Here is a 17895-nt window from a genome sequence, read left to right as displayed (position 1 = left end):
TACGGGAACAATAGGTTGAAGAGGACCCTGCTCAATCGAGCTTACATTCTATAGGAGGTGGGGTGTAAAACACATTAGGACAGGAATTTGCAGTCAAATAAGGTGGGCTGCCCTTTAGGAGACAGCAAGAGACAGGTATGTGAGGTAGAGGTTAGTCTTGGAGGCCAAAAGCTTTCCTAAAGAGATGGGTTTTAAGGCACTTCTTAAATGATTGAAGACTAGGGGAGAGTCTTATGGCGGTAGGCAGGCTATGCCATAGGAAGGGAGCCACCCGCGAGAAGTCCTGCAAGCGCAAGTTGGCCGTATGGGTGCGGACAACGGACAGGAGGTGGTCACGGGCAGAGAGGAGAGACCGAGAAGGGACATACCTATGGATCTGTGAGGAGATATAAGAGGGGCTAGAGTTGTTCAGTGCTTTATAGGTGCGAATTAGTACCTTGGATTGACTCCTATAGCATACAGGAAGCCAATGTAAGGATTGGCAGAGGGGTGAGGTGTTAGAGGACAGACTAGAGAGGAAAATCAGTCTGGCAGCAGTGTTCATTATGGACTGTAGCGGTGCAGTACGGCTTTTGGGAAGATCAATCAGGAGAGGGTTACAATAATCCATGCGGGAAATTACTAGAGCATGGACAAGCTCCTTGGTATCATCTTGTGTAAGAAAGGGGCGGATGCGGGCTTTGTTTTTAAGATCTACAGGATTTGGCAACATGCTGGATGTGAGGCTCAAAGGTGAGGCCATGTTACTCCTTTCAGTGTTGTAGTGTATTGTATTGTGTAATAATAAAACAAACCCTTACATTAAAAATCAATAAATAAAAGTGTATGTGTGTTTGGGGGGGGGGGGGGGGGGGGGGGGGGGTTGGACACCAATAATAAGAGGATGGGTCCTAGCAATTGGACTTGATGAAAGTTTTGCTTGTTTTTTTTTTTTGTGTGGAAATTATATATATATATATATATATATATATATATATAATAATTATTTTTTTTTTTATTATTATTATTATTATTCCCATTTATATAGCGCCAACAGATTACTACAAAGAGCTGAATGTCTCTCTCTCTATGGGATATATGGGATGAGGAGAAATACAGTTAACTTGACTTTATCTATTTCCACTAAGCAGAGACAGTCTTTAAATGTTAAAAGACAGTGACAGCCAGTAAAAAATATTTGTAAATCAGGTGCCAACTAGCTGCTAACAGCTCCCACTTTATTTTGGGAGCTGTTAACAGTAATGTCTGCTGGCAATATCCTGTCACTAACTGTGAAATGTTGCAGTACGTGAACTGTCAATACTCACTAAGCTTAGCGAAGGCTACTAATAGTAGAAGTTATCTAAAGCATTGAAAATGAGCTCCTAGTGTCTCTAAAACCAAATTAAATGTTCTGCACAAGGTTGAAAGGACCACGATACAAATATAGGGAAAGCTAGCTGCAAGAAATGGGCTCCCAGCAAGTAACCATTTATCCCATAACGATAAGAACAGAACGGAGTATGAAAAGATTACTGCAAATATAATTGATTGAATTAGGTTAAATGAAGAAGTTTTTCAAGTAAAGGGACTGAGTTCTCTTGCAAAAGGCTGTGCACTTTGAGTACTGGCAGTTCAATAGTGCTAAGACATGAAAGCATTATAAATATATTTAAAAAAAACAAAAAACCCTAAACTCAGTCTAGGATTAAAATATTCTGCACCTGGTATCAGAGTACAAAGACGCCACCCATTTCTGCACTTCAGAGGCACATGCTGGTCTGTCCTAGTATTTAACTTCTGTATTATGAACTATGGCTGGCTGAGCGTTGTGGGACATATAGTCTACAAAATATGGCTTGCCTGAGGTAAGCCATCATTTGTCAGTGTGTTGTTACTACATAGATTTATTTTCTGAGGAACACACTGCCTACCCAGTTAGTGCCCCCTTCTCCCTAATCACAACCAGAGCCCCCTTTGGATGCTATAAAAGAGTTTTGTGGACTCTGGAAAGTGAGTAGCATTTGAGAGGTCATGAGATAATCTGTAGTGTAACCAAGCTAATTGACTCTGAACCCAGGATGCGGTGAAGCAGTAATACAGGAGTCTGCTGGAGAGCTCGCTGTTCACAGACACATACAGATAACATCTAAAGAGAGGGGAACTGGCCTGAGGCATAGACATCATTAGGGGAAGGCCCACAAATCCAGGCTGGGAGTCTCAGAGGTGGTTTTGTACAGCTCAGTAAATGACATGACATGTCCTTCTTTAGCAGACTAGGTGGGCTAGATGATGCTTATCTGTTCTCAATATCTGGCGTTCTATGCTATGAAATTAGGTAAGGGAATGCTTTGAATTGCTCCTACAACTTATACAAAATGACTCCAGGCCTTAATTTGTGACTAAATAGGAAACATGGGTAGAAAAACTTAACCCTCTCCATGCTGCAGAATGCTCTGTGTGCAAGTTGAGCGTCAATGCCATTTCACAAGCCACGCTTACCTTGAGTTGAATCTTTTTCTGGAGCTCCTCCATAGCTTCCTGCTGTGCTGCTGTCAGAGCCGCCAGTCTCTCTTCTCTGTCCCTTTAATCGCAGAATCATACCATTAGGTCGCGAACTACATATATTACACACATACTGTCTAATGCATTCATTGTATACATATACACATTTGAATACACATAAAACTTCTTAAATTTAAAATAAATAAAGGGTACAGCCAGGGTGGCAGACTATAAAGTGATGTTTTGTTTGTGTGAAAAAGTGACTCAACTACAAGCACACAACTACAATTACTGGTTACTGGAAATTGTCAGGCCCTTAGCGACTATTGAATCTTTAGACTATCGCACAAGTGAGCATTTTAATTCATTTGCTGCATCTCCAAAGTTAAAGCTTTACACGAAGTTTGTGTGTATGACTGTATCTGCTAGTGTTAGCTACTAAGCTAATTATACAGATAGAAATAAACATGTAACACATAACAATACAGACATAAAAAGCAGTACAAAGGGGGAGCTAGTTTATTGCCGCCGTATTGATATACAAATCTCCAGCATTGAATGTGACAGTGAAGGCATTGATAACTTTGAGATGAAAGATGGCGCCATCAGTATTTTCAGTGGCAGATGAATGTATGTTGTCGTATAACAAGTACAAAGTGCAATGCGAAAGGGCAAACCACCTTTTATGTTGCAAAATGTGTTTTTCGCAGATATCAGCATCATTAGCAAAGAAAAGGCATTTTAAGGACTCTAAAGACTTTTAGGCAGAGTAAAAGAGTGGAGATTTACAATTTCACAAATCAAAATGGCCACTTGACATGATGGCTGTAATCAAGTAGTATTAGTAACTAATAACAGTCCTCCCAATAACGTGACAGAAGTCTCTAAAACACTAATGTTTTGTCTGCTGACCTGGAAGAAATGAAAGTAAAAAAATAAAATAAAGTTCTACCTACTAATGGGTACATAAGTGACTGTTAAAATTATTTCAGTGTTTAAATATGAGTTCGGCAACATGCACCAGTTAAGGGTCTTGGCTCCTTTAATCGTAGGGCAGTATTGGTACATTCATGCCCCAGGCTAGAATCTTAGGCAGTATCTGATATTTGCTGATGCTATCCTTAATTCTGCTTCTCTCTTTTACTGACATGGCAGGAGAGAGCTGGGATCTCCTCTTGCAGCGTCTCTCAAGACATATGGAAATAGGAGAAGGAGGTGGTAGATGCAAATATCAGCTGCTATTCACAAATATAAGTCCCACTGATCTCAGGTAGTCACAGTGCTGCCCTCAGGTTACTGTGTAATGAAAATTGCATTAAAGTGATGCCCTTTTCAATGCACTGTGTGACGTCACTCACACTGCAGAACAGGATTTGTAAATTCTATAGGCACGGGCTCGACAGTTTTTCTTAGATGATGTGTAAATAGAATCACATAAAATGTAGTTTATAACAGATCAATGTTGAGCAATATCTTGCACATATAGCATCTATACACTTTGGCAAAAGATCATTCCTGCCATCACAAAGAAACACTAACAATTACTCCTCAAATGCAAGAATTAGCTGCAAGGTATTTGTGAAAATATTTATGGCCTTGGAAATCGGTGAGCTAATTTTATATTTACAACTGCAGTACATCCAGTTTTCCATTTGAGCTGCATGCTATCCAAACCTTCCTCTAATGGCATGTAAAATCTTATAAGGAATCCGGATAATACTAAACTGCCTTCCTACCTTTCAGCTGGATACTTCTATACACTGTCCCTTTCATAAGAGATTTAATTGTCACCAGATGTACAACTGGAGTGGGGTGTCTAAGTGCAAACAGAAATATTTAAATATATGCATTCACTTTTTGTTGTGTTTTTTAATGGTAAAATAAACGTATTATTCGTTTTAACTCCCTTAAACAGGGAATAATCAGCACATATTATTGACGTAGCTGCTTAGCTCAAATGATTGTATGCATTTAACAATTCTTACATAATTCTTAATGAATAGTATAACACGCATTAGGTATGAAGTTAGTTAGAAGACAATTGAGTTCCTAATTTCCTAATTGAAATTTCACAACTTTTGAGATGTTCGCTCATGTATCATCTGTGGTAGGATCTTTATTTAACAGACCAATGCTATACTTGTATAATGAATATTGAATGCAAAGGACCACATTTAGCTGCAGAGAGTGATGTACAGTAAATGATTGGTCATCACCAGCAGGACCAGTCTGTTCAATTCATTAATATTTGTGAGCAATGATAATAATGGAACACTGAAAACGCAGGGCTGTGCTATTGCTTATAAGCAAAAGTCAGATGTTTCAATTACTCCTCACTCCACTGCCCAAATACAAAATAAATTAAAAAAAACACTGTTTAGTAGATATAATCCAAATGAAAACTTGCATGCATTTAATTATGTATTTTTTCATTGGAGCTATATCTAAAAACAGCTTGCAAAAACTGTAGTTCTCTTGTCTGCTGCCTTTGCAAGCCCTCCCCTTCTAACCCCGCCCAGACTTTCTGTGGCTGTCCAATCACAGACTTTACAATACAGCCCAATGACAAGTCTTTGCAAGGCAGGTGCTCTGAGAAATTGATGCCTCTTAAGTTCAGTACAAACAAGCTAACCAAACCAAAAAGTACCAGGGCATGTTTGAAAAGCCAGGGGATGTAACCAGTATAATTTATAAAAGTGTCAATTTCTATTGAAATCTGCACTTTTTTCAGCAAGCTTAAGTGCTTTAGGGGTCTGGAGTGTGCCTTTAAATAAATAACGTGATGTGAGATTTAAAACAAACACAGACCGCTACAAATGTGTATATTCAGAACAATTACTATAGCTGACGGGATAGAGCTCCAGTTACAATATCCCAGAATCACACGTTTCATTGCCAGAAAGGTCAAAGCATGGCATCAGTAGTATAGAAGATAATTGTTCAGGCATTCATAGCTTACCGAGCCCTCTCTCTAGCTGCATCTTCTCGAGCCCGCTCCTTCTCTTGCCGTTGCATTTCTATGCGAGCCTCTTGCTCCTTTCTCTTCATCAATAATTCTTCGACTCTAGCTTGGCGTTCGGCTTCCAAGACTCGCTTGCGTTCCTGTTTACAGCATATTGCAATGTTTAGTTATAAATATTGTTGTCACAAGCTTACATTGCCAATCTTTATAAATCATAATGACCTCTTATGCTGAAACCCAGCTTTTTGTCAAGCGTTAAGTGCCACTGACAGCCAAAAAGAAAAAAGCTTTAGATCTAGGTGCAAGTAAGAAAAAAATGGCTGCATATCATGTGCACAGTCTGTGTCATAAACATTTTTATAAATGGGTTTACTTCCAAACAGAAGTAAAGTGTCACATATCCTGGCAGAGAAAATAGAGAGAAAAATGTCAAACACCTTGTACTGTTTAAAAAGAATGGTTGACACTGGAGTACCTGCTGCTTCTAATACATCTTTATTTTTCATAGAGTTGGCGGAGTTGAGCAGCTCTGTACAAACAAATGGTCTTTTACACATAAGACTCACAGACTTGTGTTTGGATAATAATATTATGGTGCATGTGATACGTGGGTTTCACAGATCGAGGCTACTAGAGTGGTGGGGCAAGACATTCTATATCACAACATACTCCTCCATATGACATGCAAAGTGTTTGAAAGTTGTAAACTCTCAGGGATATTCAGCAAAGTGCCAGAATTTAAAATTTCAGACCAAAACAGTTGAACTGATAATACAGCTGACTTTTATATTTTTATTTTTCAATCGAAGCCTACAATTTCAAATTCACTTTTATTGAATATACAATATTGAATGTTTGAATTTATTTGGAATTGCTGACAATTTAATGAGTAACCAATAATTTGCCACCAGTGTGTGTGTGATTAATGTTTCCGGCACTGTCTCATCTGAATACTCATTGCCACTTGCAAACACCTCCAGGTGCATAATGCCTTCTTATCAAAGTCTGTTCCTGATAATGCAAAAACCCAGAAAGTATTTAAGTACAGTTTACGCCTGGAGAGCACTAGTCCAAGCCCAAACCCACTCAGAACCGGGCAAGCTAGAGCCCTTCTCAAAGCCTACCTGCTGCCTCACTCCTGTAGCACTTTGCCAAAAAACATACCAATGCATCTCTTGCTGCTTTAAGTCAATAGCAATAATGGAGCTGTGAATCTATGCCTCAAAAGCCCTTATGCCATGGGCTCAGAGGGGCAATTGCTCTCCAGTCGAGCTTGCCAGCCCTCCCCAGTAATAATATTATTTCATATGGACAAACACAGGGTTATTCACTAAACCGTCAATTGTCAGCAAAGAGACAAGGAATTCACATACCATATTATCTCTTTGGATCAATAGATTTGTTTTCAAATTAAAGTTACATTTAATTATTTGTTGCTTATTTCCTTTTGTTCAGCAACTATATCTTGTATATTTTAAACTTTGTCACTCCGCTTCTTCAATTTGCTACAATAGAGCATTCAATGGCTATTACTGGAATTGTGCCTTTTATGCTTATAACTTGTATCCAATAAATGGAGTTCCTATAATTGTTGACTTTTTTTCTGAATACTTGTGTCTATTATAATGTGACAAAGGCACTTCATTATCTACAAAACGTATGTTCATGCAAATGTGCATGTAGAAAGCAGCAGATCCCAAATGAAACATCAATCTGAGAAATAATGTTTCTGCTACATAATGACAATAACAATTAGAACTATGTCCCTTTTACATTCCAGCTTTCAAAGACAAATGGGGCTATGAACAGTTTTTCCAGATAAACCTCAAAGACCACGTCACTTTAAATACTTGCATAATTCATGGGGTGAGAACAAAGTAACATGAAATAAATACGTGTTTCTGATCCATTCTGTGTGCATAAAGCACATCGGTCCCAAACTAAGAGGCAAAAATCAATAAAATAAAAAATAAAAAAAGACAAAGGGGAAAAAAAGGAAAATTTACTTAATCAAAAACATGTATATAGATGAAGAGAAAAGTACATGACAAATATAAAATATGGCTAAATCATCCCCACTTGTAGGAAATAGAATTAAAAGTCTGTAATTGGGGGGCGGCGCTTGCCACTGTACGAGAGGGGACACATTTCCCCGCGACTCCCAACTACCTGTGACTATCTGAATCAAATCACCAGTTTGGACGCCCATCCAGAAGGGAGAACCACCGAACCGGTCTTGTGGTAACCCTCTGCACAGACGGATACCCTTCTTTCAAGCCAAGAAAGCAAAAAACTGAAGCGGAGGCCTGCAGGCTTCTTCTCACGGCCCACGACGGGTTAAACTCTCTCCTTATTGGAGCAACAGCACTTGACCTCTGCCATACAACTGAAGTGGTCCAATCTACACAGCCAAACAGCTCCCAGACTATGGGACGACGATCACAGAGACAACCAGCCAGTACTACGATCGAGTCTAGTGATATTGGGACTCTCCTACAACGTTCATCGCAGCCCAAAATGGCAGCCACGGAAGACCCTGGAGCTTCCAATATGAGCAGCCCCGTGGGACTCTCAGACCCACCTCAACAGCCTACGTATGCGCTACCCACCTCCTGCACACTCTAGGAAGGAGTGGAGTTAGCCACCAAGCAGGATATCCAAAGATTCCTCCTGGACATTAAGTCTTTGCTCGGAGCTAATATAGCAGTGGTTAAAGAAGACGTTAAAGTGGTCCCCGACAGGGTCTGCGCCTCTGAAAAGGACATCATGGACCTCAGGGGTGACCTGTCTAATATGCAGAACTCCCTCAGACGTGTTGAGTCCTCCCAACTGGACCTCACGGCCCAAGTGTCAGCCACTACCGCTACTGCCGGCATCATATCAAAATCAGGGCAATCCTTTATGATGTCCCTCTCGAGATATTGCCACAACCCGAGGCACCTTATCTCCACACTTGGCCAGAAAGCTGGTACTCGATGGGATATAGCGCTTACCAAGGTCCCCAACTGCGCCTCCTAACGTGGCATGGGACACTATCATCAGCTGCACTTCCCTTCAAGACAAGGGTCATATAATGGATGCTGTACGAGACAAAATGCCATTCTTAATTGAAAACTCTCGTCTTACATTTTACAACAACCATACCAAAGCTACACTTCAGTGGAGGAGATCCCTTAATTTGGTGACCGGTCAACTGAAAGATGCCGGATTGACCTACAGATGGGGGTCTCCAAGGTCCCTGTATGTGACCCACCATGGAACTGTGCATTAGCTTACGTCTATTTCTACAGGGGCTGGGTATACCCACGCAGGCTACGGCGAAGACTGCGGTTCAAGCAACAGGAGCCTGGGACCCCACTCGGGTGGTCCCTTTTGTTCCAAGGGGATCAGGACGAGCCCAAATCAGGAACTTGACTGCTGTGGCTAGAGGAGCAATGGCAGACTCCACTCACTGACATCCATTAGTTTACTTTGTGTTTCGTTACTATTTCTCTTTAACCTGTTCCAGGCTTCCCGGCCATACCACAGACCCCTATATTCCCCCTGTAATCACGGCATTCACACTTCTTTTTAATGAGCTTAATCAGCTCCGCTCTACACCTATGTCTTGCCACCTCCCCCCTCCCCACTACTCCCCTAGTCCCTAGTTCTTCCTAAGTTTAATCAGCCACACCACAATGTGACGATAATAGAGTAATATGTACCATCACGAGAACCGCTGTGGGCACAGGGTCTTATTTTCTTTTTCTTTTAAATATATATATGTATTTTATTTTCATTATTTTATCATACTTACAGCCTTGCTAAGTGTGTTTCCTTTTATCAAATTTTTACAACCAGTGGTTACTCCTCATGTCCTTTGCATAATTGGTCTGTCTTATTTAAACTTTAGAATACATCTATGCACAGTATATCTCGTTAATCATCAGATGACTGCTCATGCATATCCAACCTAAACCTGTGCTTCTTGTTGCATTATTGTGTTCTATTACATTGTTTATTTTCTATTTTACTCTTACAAAAAAAAAATTGTGCAGATTGTCTTGACGTGCAAACTAATTTTGTCTCCCCACTGTTCATGGTTATATTATATGTCAATGCATACCTGTGTTCTTACCACTGCACAACAAAAATTAAGAATTTATAAAAAAATAAAATAAAACTAAGTCTGTAATTAAGTACCTGCACAGCTTCATCACGAGCTTGCTTCTCCTCTTGCCTCCGCTGCCGTTCTTCCTGCAGTTCGTTTAGTCTTTGTTCGTATTCCTTTAGCTTGGCTAGAACATCATGACGCTTGTTCTGTGCTTCCAAGGTATTTATGAATGCAATCTCATTAACCTGCAAGAAGAATAAATTGCACTTTTTAAAGGTTCCAGCTGTGTTTCCAGTAGTAGCTTTGAGCACTTAGTAGCAGCAGAGATACTAACACTCAATACTGAACATATTGGCATATTACAAGTCTGCTCCAAGTTTAAAATATGATATGAAGATAATGTCCAACAAGTATGCTGCCAGCTCCTCTAGAAATACAATTCACAATATATTTTGTGGAGGTAGATACCTTTGGACCACCCCTCATCTATCGCATGTTCTACTTTCCCCTAGATGGTTTCTTTTAATATACAAAGGGTTATGTATAAAAGTGTTTTTCGCAAAAATATGACAATTAGAGTCTGCACTTTTCACCAGAAGTACATCCTTATGTAAAAAATTGAAAACCGCCACCATATATTTTACATTGTCTTCACTGTCAGAAAAGTTGCAAATGTGAGAATAAAAAGGTCTCATTCATAAAGATTATTTAAGCATAACCCTCAATAATCTTCTATAGATTAAAATCTTTCCATATTTTATCTTTCATCAAACTCTTATGTTCAGGTCACTTCTTGACCTGCACGAGCTAATAGCAAAATTCTGCAGTAAATTCCTTTATGTTGCTTATTGGCAATTTAATGAAATAGCATTTTATAAACCTGTCAGCTGTAGCAGGGTGCCTTCAGTAAGTGTATGATGAGTTACTGGCATTCCATCTAATATTGAAGAACGATCACAGTGAGGCAGCTTTTGCTTTCACTGCTGGTCTGTATGTGGTTTCTAGGTACATATTTAGCGTAGAAAATTCAGTAGGTAAGATAACATGCCATTACTACAAAGGCTTGCAGGCAAAACTCACCTTTGCTTCTTCTTCCTGTGCCTTCTTCACAATTGCTTGTAGTTGAACCTCTCGCTTAAACTCTGCGTGGAGTAACTTTTCATCCATCATCTTACGCCTCTGCTCCAGTAATTCCTCCTTCCATTTCGTCACATCCTTCTCCTACAACACAGAAGCAAGCTATTTCTCCAAAACTGTCAGGTGAATGTGAGAAAACAACTGATAAGGGCCTTTTAGAGATTCCGAAAGTGTTGCTAATACTTACAGGTATACATCTGTGCCACTGACCAATATGACTACTATGTTTGTTACGCTCAGCAGCAAGAACCAGACCAATCAAAGACAAATAACTAGCAGTTGTGGATAGGCTGAGCGATCGGTAACTAAAAACCCTCTGTTATAACCGTACATATAAAATGCATTGGGGCCCCACGACACCCTACATGACCAGAGGAGACCCCACAATTTGTTCCCTCTTCAAAAAAAATCTAGCAAATGAGGAAGTCTCCTTAAAGGAATACTTGTTATGTCCTAGTGTCCTAACACATACTCACCCGTTCCAACAACTTTTGAAGTTTGAGAGCTTTCTCCTCCCGGAGCTTCTCTCTCAGTTGTTGTGCTTTAAGCTGCTTCTCTTCATGCTTCTTTTTGGATTCAGCAATTGTTCTAGGGGGGAAAAAATGGGGTTAGTTTTTCCGACTGCAAACTAACTCAACAAGTAAGCAAAAGGAGCAGCTTGTGAGTTCTTAGGAAGATAGACAAAAAAAATCATTTTAACATTGTAAACCATTTCCTTTAATTCTAAGTTATCATGGGTCAGGATATCAAGATTGTTTAAAGGGAGGTGGTAGAGATCCTTCTCAGACAGAGAAAGATGGAAAAGTAATTATAGCAAACCTCAAACAATCTATGAAGCCTAGAATCTCCTATAGCCATTCTCAATAAAAAGAAGAACACAGGTTCAAAGCTAGCTATCTTCGTAGAGGGGGCTAAATCCTCAGAGCTGCTTTCACACACACACACACACACACACACACACACACACACACAAAAAAAGAAGGTAAAACACAAAGCAACTAAACAATGTGTACATTTCCCCACAACCACTGACTCAAATTATCTATGTTTCCCTTTTCTAACCTTTTTCTTGATGGTGAAGAAAGCTTTTCATGCATGTGGATTCCATGTCCTGGAGGCCTTGAAGGTTCTTCCTCTACAATATCTCCCCAGGACGTGTTCTGTCTCCAAGATTCACGTGCTAGAAAAGGAACAATGTACAAGTCTAGTGTACTAGGGAAAGTTTGCAGGGCCCTCAACAGACACCACATCTACTAATGTCATAACCAATATGTATTGGTTATGGTGCCATGAACCTAGGTAAAATTCCTCAAATGTTTTTGCAAAAACATTTTAAGTTGTTTGTAAGAACCCTAAAAGATCTCTGGAACTCAAAGAATACTGGCCATAACTTTGCAAAATCAGAACCTTACGTCCTTCTTCCTTCCCAAAGTTCTTGAAAATGTAGTGAGTACATGAAAATGCTTTGATAGGAAGATTATGTGTGTGCAACTAAATGGACGCAAGTTGTTTTGCTGTGCGCTGACTGATGCATGCCTTGAACCAACAGCAAAACTGCAGTGGTTATAATGCTTGAAGTGTTCTTTAAAGTTAACACTAGTGTTTTTACATTGTAATTAGTTTAACATTTTGCAATGTCAGTATTACTTGCCTGGTGTTAAAGATGTTGTTTTATTTTTTGTGTGCAGGTGCATCAAACTTCTTGAAGAGTTTCAGAATGTCTTTTGTTCACTGGTATCCAACAAATCATTTTGTGCATATTATTATGTAATGAGCTAAGTAACATAATGAAAGTCTGTGTGCGTACTTGTACAAGACACAGCAATAATATCAGGAGAAAAAAACTCACCGAGTAGCAAACATTTACATTTGTCAGGATTCTGCTCCATTAAACTGTGTTATCATGCTTGTCTATTGTGCGTGAACCGAAAACACTGCCAGGAAGAATTAATGTTACACTTGCATAATGATGCTTATGTTGGAGGGTTAATATTGTTCTCAACCTATAGACTGTAAGCTCGTCCTATAGACTGTAAGCTCGTCCAATAGACTGTAAGCTCGTTTGAGCAGGGTCCACTTCAACCTATCGTTCCTGTACGTTTTCTTCTAATTGTCCTATTTATAGTTAAATCCCTCTGTTGGCGGAATATTAATGGCAATAACAATAATAATAATTACCCTAATACTTGTATCTTACCTTCATAATCTGCTAAAACTTCGTTCCAGTCCATGGACATACCACCGAATGAGATACTTCCACTGCCCATGCTGGCCTGAAAACGTCAGAGAGAAAATATATAAAACATGTTACCACTCCTCAAAGCGTATCATTGGACTTTACATCAAATGTTGTAATGGGATCCACATGCTGTACCTCCCAATACTGACTAAATTCAAGAAAAAACATTCCAGAGATTTATACAATCCTCCTCAATTATTCTGTGATGGGACCTACTGCAAATCCCACACCCCTCCCTTATGGAATGTCTCACCTAGAGCCAATATAGCATAAAATGTTTCCTAAACTCTCAGTACGTGCTCAGAGTGGTCACTATGTACTATTTTCCTCATATATGGTGGACTTGCCCAGCAAATGTTACTTTCTGGAAGGAGATTTTAAAAGCCATGTGCACGAAAGCTGTTACAGTCCAGAATATTTTCTCTTCCACTACATACTCAGATCTAATTTGTACAAAAACTCTATATTATCTACTTAAGGCTGCTAAGTCCCTTACTCTAACAAAATGGAAACAATCTAGTCCCCACTCTATATTAGTCTGGTACTCAAAAGTAGAAATGATAAGACTTACGAAATACATTAGGCAGTGCCTAGTGAAAAAAACAAATCTTCCTTTCCACTTGGGACGCATAGGTTTCCTAAAGCACATTAGCGAGGACAACAAGTATGTGCTACTAGATAAAATAAAACCTTTTCTGTTCACTCATATCTGATTTTCAGTGGGTTGTATATAAATATATTTGGCTATTTTTTCATTCAACCTAGCTGTGTATATCTCTTTGATGTATGGCAATACGACAGAGCCTGTCACCTTGAAGTGCTTTATGGGTGTAGAGTGGTCCTTTAATAAAAATAATGTAATACATGGTAAGCCTGCAGACCTCATCCCAGTACAAATATAATGCCTCATTTACAGGGTTATTCAGTAAAGTGATTCATTAAAGTGAATTGCAAATTGTAGGTAAAGTAGCCAAACTCAAAGCATAGATGACTTCGAAAAATCACTTTAAATTCTCAAGTTAGTGAATAACCTTGCTGGTGTCATATGTTCCATTCTAATAACCCAAGGGTGTTCAAATGGTAGATCCCCATGTCGTTTACTAGCTGTTTGGCTGTTTCTACTACAGGTGAAGATCTACCTTCTGATTTCCCCCTGTAATAACCAGCAACGGAATTCTGTAACCATCACATGTGAATATATAAACCAAGCACTCGATGATAGTAAGAACGCCTGCTGAACAACACAGGACACAGACTCACAGAGAATTCGCTCTCATTGTCAATCTCTATATCGTTCTCCTCTGCCTCGATCTCTCTTGTGAGCTGTTCTTCTTCTGCAATAGCACTTGCTATGGCCTCTTCATTTGCTTTCTCTAAACGATCAGCCAACTCTTCTTTTTTGGCCAGGACTTCTGCCATTGACTGGGAGAAAAGACAGAAACACAAGGTGTTAAAAATACGAGACTTGTATGAAACATACAAACCACGAGCACCTATCATTTTATGATACATATAACTAAAAAGAACCATGTAAACCATGCAACCATTCATTACCTAAACAGATAAGCCATAAATCTTAATTTATCTTCCAACTAAAGCAGCCATTTATCTAACTAACTTAATGTAGAGGGGTGACTAACAAACCTTTTGTAATACCGTTTAAACTGGTTCAGAATTTCAAAATAAAATAAGAGTGGCAATACATCGAGTAAATTTCAAACCAAATGCACTACTGCCAGTGGGCAAATCATATATAGCCACTCGTGGCTTCTCTCCACAAAATAAAAAAAAATGGAAAACCAAATAAAAAATTGAGGCTTGGCGTGCTCTAAGTCTTGATATATTTCTCAGTGACTTCCTCGAGAGGTGATTGTTTGAATATCACCAATTGCCATATGAAAACATGCGGCAGGGTTTTCTACATATCGCTGCTCCCGATTCATGTACCATCTTAAGCTTAACGGTTATTTTCAGATTTGGAATGAACACACTTAATACAAAGATATTTAGGAAGCTAGCCTACTATCTTGGTTTTTTTTTCATTAAAAACTTACTTAAATTAAAGTATACCAAAGTGAACGCAAACTGAGCCATTAATCACATGCACTGTATAAGGTAACTACTGGTATTTCTCTGTTTAATATTTGTTAAGCAATTTAAATATTCTGGATTTGCAAATGATTAGTTAGACATCTATTCAGTATCACACTCCTACAATACCTATATGTCATATTTTTATGCTTGGTAATTAAAGTATTCATTCATTCTTCGTGACTAGCTATCCTCTTCAAATCTGTAGTGGGTCTACGGAGGCCACAGCCATCCTATTTTAAGTGTCATTATGTATTAGCACAATTCCTGAAAGATTAACTTGTCTTGTTGCAACTACTTGTTCGTTGGTTAGTTTGTTATGTCAGCACTTTATAAATAATAGTATCATTCATTTATTATTCCTGGCTGGAGATTAATTCTCCTCTCCTTGGTACTGCATTAAAAAAAGGAAATAAAGAAATAAATATAATAAATAATTTAAACAAAAAAACAAAACAGAAACCTTTAACACCCTCTCCATGATGTTCACATTCTGGAATGAGAAAAGGAAGGTTTAGAAAAACACCCCATAGAAGACATACGGTATACATATTCCATAAATCCTAACATAGCAGGACTTATGGAATATGAAGTTTTTTTTTTTTTGTGAATTAAGTTTTATTCAGATTTTCAAGAATAAATTTGCAAATATCAATAAAGGTAAACGTCTCAAGTGTGGTTCAGTGAAACACGCAGGTTTCCAACAACTGGCAGATACAGGTAATAGGGCACATTGTTAGCGATTCCGAGGTGTCGGTAAAGTAATGCAGGGAAACGCGCAGGTTTCCAGGTCGGAACATGCGTAGTTAAGCATTTAATGGCATACCTGTGGTCTGCTGTATCCTGGTCCGGCTGCGCGGCCCGCAAGTCCACCCGGGAAGGGGGGGGGGAGGGGGGGGAGAGGGGGGGGGGGGGGAGGAGAAAAAATGGGGGGGGGGATCCCTCAGCGTTTGAGAAAGCGTCCTCCCTTCCCTTTAGGTTTATGTGGTCCTTCGTCTCTGTCAGGGCCAGAATTGTCGAGTTAACTTCTGTCAGTGGTAGCTTTATGTATGACGTGCGCTGTCTTGTCGGTCCTTCCTTGTCACCCCTACCCATCGTCTCGGGTCATGTCCCCTCTGACGTCTACTCAGTCTGTGATAAGCGTCTGGAAGTCGGGTTTCGTCGTGGTCAGTATCCAGTGTGTCCAGGTCGTCATATACGACTGTTCCCTCCCCTCTGCGTGTGAGGTGAGTTCCTCTAGTGCCCTGAGCTCTTCCATGCGCTTAAACCAGGTCGACACAGGTGGTGGGGTCTTTTGTTTCCAGTATAAGGGAATGAGACTCTTGGCTGTATTTAAGATCCTGATCGTTAGGGAATTTTTGTAAGCTGAGCTACGGGTGGAGGTGTGGTGCAGGAGAAAGGCTGCTGGGTCTAAGTGGGGGGGAGTATCAGAAAATTTGGTGATGATCGTGTGGATCGCTGCCCAGTAGGGTCGTATCAGGGGGCACGTCCACCAGATATGGAAGAGAGTGCCTAGGGCTTTCTCACATCTCCAACAGTTGTTGGTGGCGGTTGGGTCGTAGGAATGGGTGGCCAGTGGCGTGCGGTACCAGCGAGACAGTACCTTATAGGCCGTTTCTTGTATGCCGCTGGATGTTGAACAGTGAAGGGACAGGGTACAGATCTTTTCCCATTGGGCTGGCGAGAGTGTAATTCCCAGGTCGGTTTCCCATTTACTCATGAAGCTCGGTGGGGGAAGTCTCTTTGCGTCCATGAGGAGGCTGTAGAGTGTGGACAGTCCCCTGGCCAGTGGGCTTGGGTCATGGCAGAGCCTTTCAAAGTCTGTGAGCGGCCTGTGGGCATGGATGTCTTTGGTGACTATTAGTAGGTAAGCGGATAGTTGTTTGTATCTGAACTGCAGCATGAACGTCGGTCTCCCCACGGGCAGCAGGGACTCAAGAGTCCGTATCGTGCCATTGGTGGTAGCGTGGCAGAGTCTAGGCAGTGAGTTTCCTAACAGTTGTTGGAACGGGCCTGCGTCTAGTCCAGGTGGGAAGGCGTCATTATGCGTCAGGGGTAAGAGTGGTGAGATGGGCGTGGTGAGGGAGGAGGGTGTCCCCACTTTGTGCCAAACCATTAAGGTCGCTCTAATTAGCGGGTGTGGGTTAGCCAGCTGTCTGCCCTGGTGGTGATCTAGCCACGGTAGGAGCCCTATTGGTCTGGATATTTGGTCTGACTCTATTTCCTTCCATAACTTGTGGACCTCCGATTTGGACCATTCCATCACCCTCTGGAGATGGGTTGCCTTGTAATAAACCTGGAAGTCTGGGAGGGCCAGGCCGCCCTTCCGTTTTGGTAATGTGAGAGTGTCGTGTTTGACCCGTGCCTGTAGGTTGTGCCATGTGAATCTGAGTGCCATGGAGCGCAGCGTTGAGAAGTATGCCTCAGGTATGTGAATTGGCAGTGTCTGGAACAAGTAGAGCAGCCTGGGTAGAATGTTCATTTTTAACACTCCAATGCGTCCAAACCAGGAGAGGCGAACTTTAGTCCATTCCTCCAGGTCTCTACGCATTGTGGTTAGGAGGGGTTGAAAATTAGCGGTGTATATTTGTGACAGGTCTCTTGGTATGGAGGTGCCTAAGTATCTTATAGTAGTGTCAGACCATTGGAATGGGAGCGTGTGCTTCAGGGCTGCAACTCTATTGGGTGGGATCGAGACATTCAGAACCGAAGATTTGGCGAGGTTGACTTTGAAATTCGACAATTGGCCGTAGAGCTGGAACTCTGCCATAATTGCTGGCATTGATGTTTCAGGCTGAGTGACATAAAACAGCAGATCATCTGCAAAGGCAGCCACTACGTGTCTCGTCTGCCCTATCTGTATCCCTTTTATGGCTTGGTTGTCCCGGA

General features: G+C 40.6%; 1 protein-coding gene across 3 annotated transcripts in view; it reads right to left on the bottom strand.

Moving 5' to 3' along the window:
- The window catches only part of SCAPER (S-phase cyclin A associated protein in the ER), a 292144-nt gene that overhangs the window by 129553 nt on the left and 144696 nt on the right, over positions 1-17895 (bottom strand). For all 3 annotated transcript variants that reach the window (XM_063449439.1, XM_063449440.1, XM_063449441.1), the window contains exons 10-17: positions 14176-14337; positions 12874-12949; positions 11739-11856; positions 11153-11264; positions 10620-10760; positions 9629-9784; positions 5444-5586; positions 2482-2563 (exon numbers count right to left, since the gene is read on the bottom strand). In XM_063449439.1, the coding sequence (XP_063305509.1) occupies positions 2482-2563; positions 5444-5586; positions 9629-9784; positions 10620-10760; positions 11153-11264; positions 11739-11856; positions 12874-12949; positions 14176-14337 (990 nt within the window). The remainder of the gene's footprint in view (positions 1-2481; positions 2564-5443; positions 5587-9628; positions 9785-10619; positions 10761-11152; positions 11265-11738; positions 11857-12873; positions 12950-14175; positions 14338-17895) is intronic.

Source organism: Pelobates fuscus, chromosome 3 (assembly GCF_036172605.1).
Source record: "Pelobates fuscus isolate aPelFus1 chromosome 3, aPelFus1.pri, whole genome shotgun sequence".
NCBI lineage: Eukaryota > Metazoa > Chordata > Amphibia > Anura > Pelobatidae > Pelobates > Pelobates fuscus.
The sequence above is the reverse complement of the archived record's forward strand: the minus strand, read 5'-3'. Positions and strand labels throughout refer to the sequence as shown.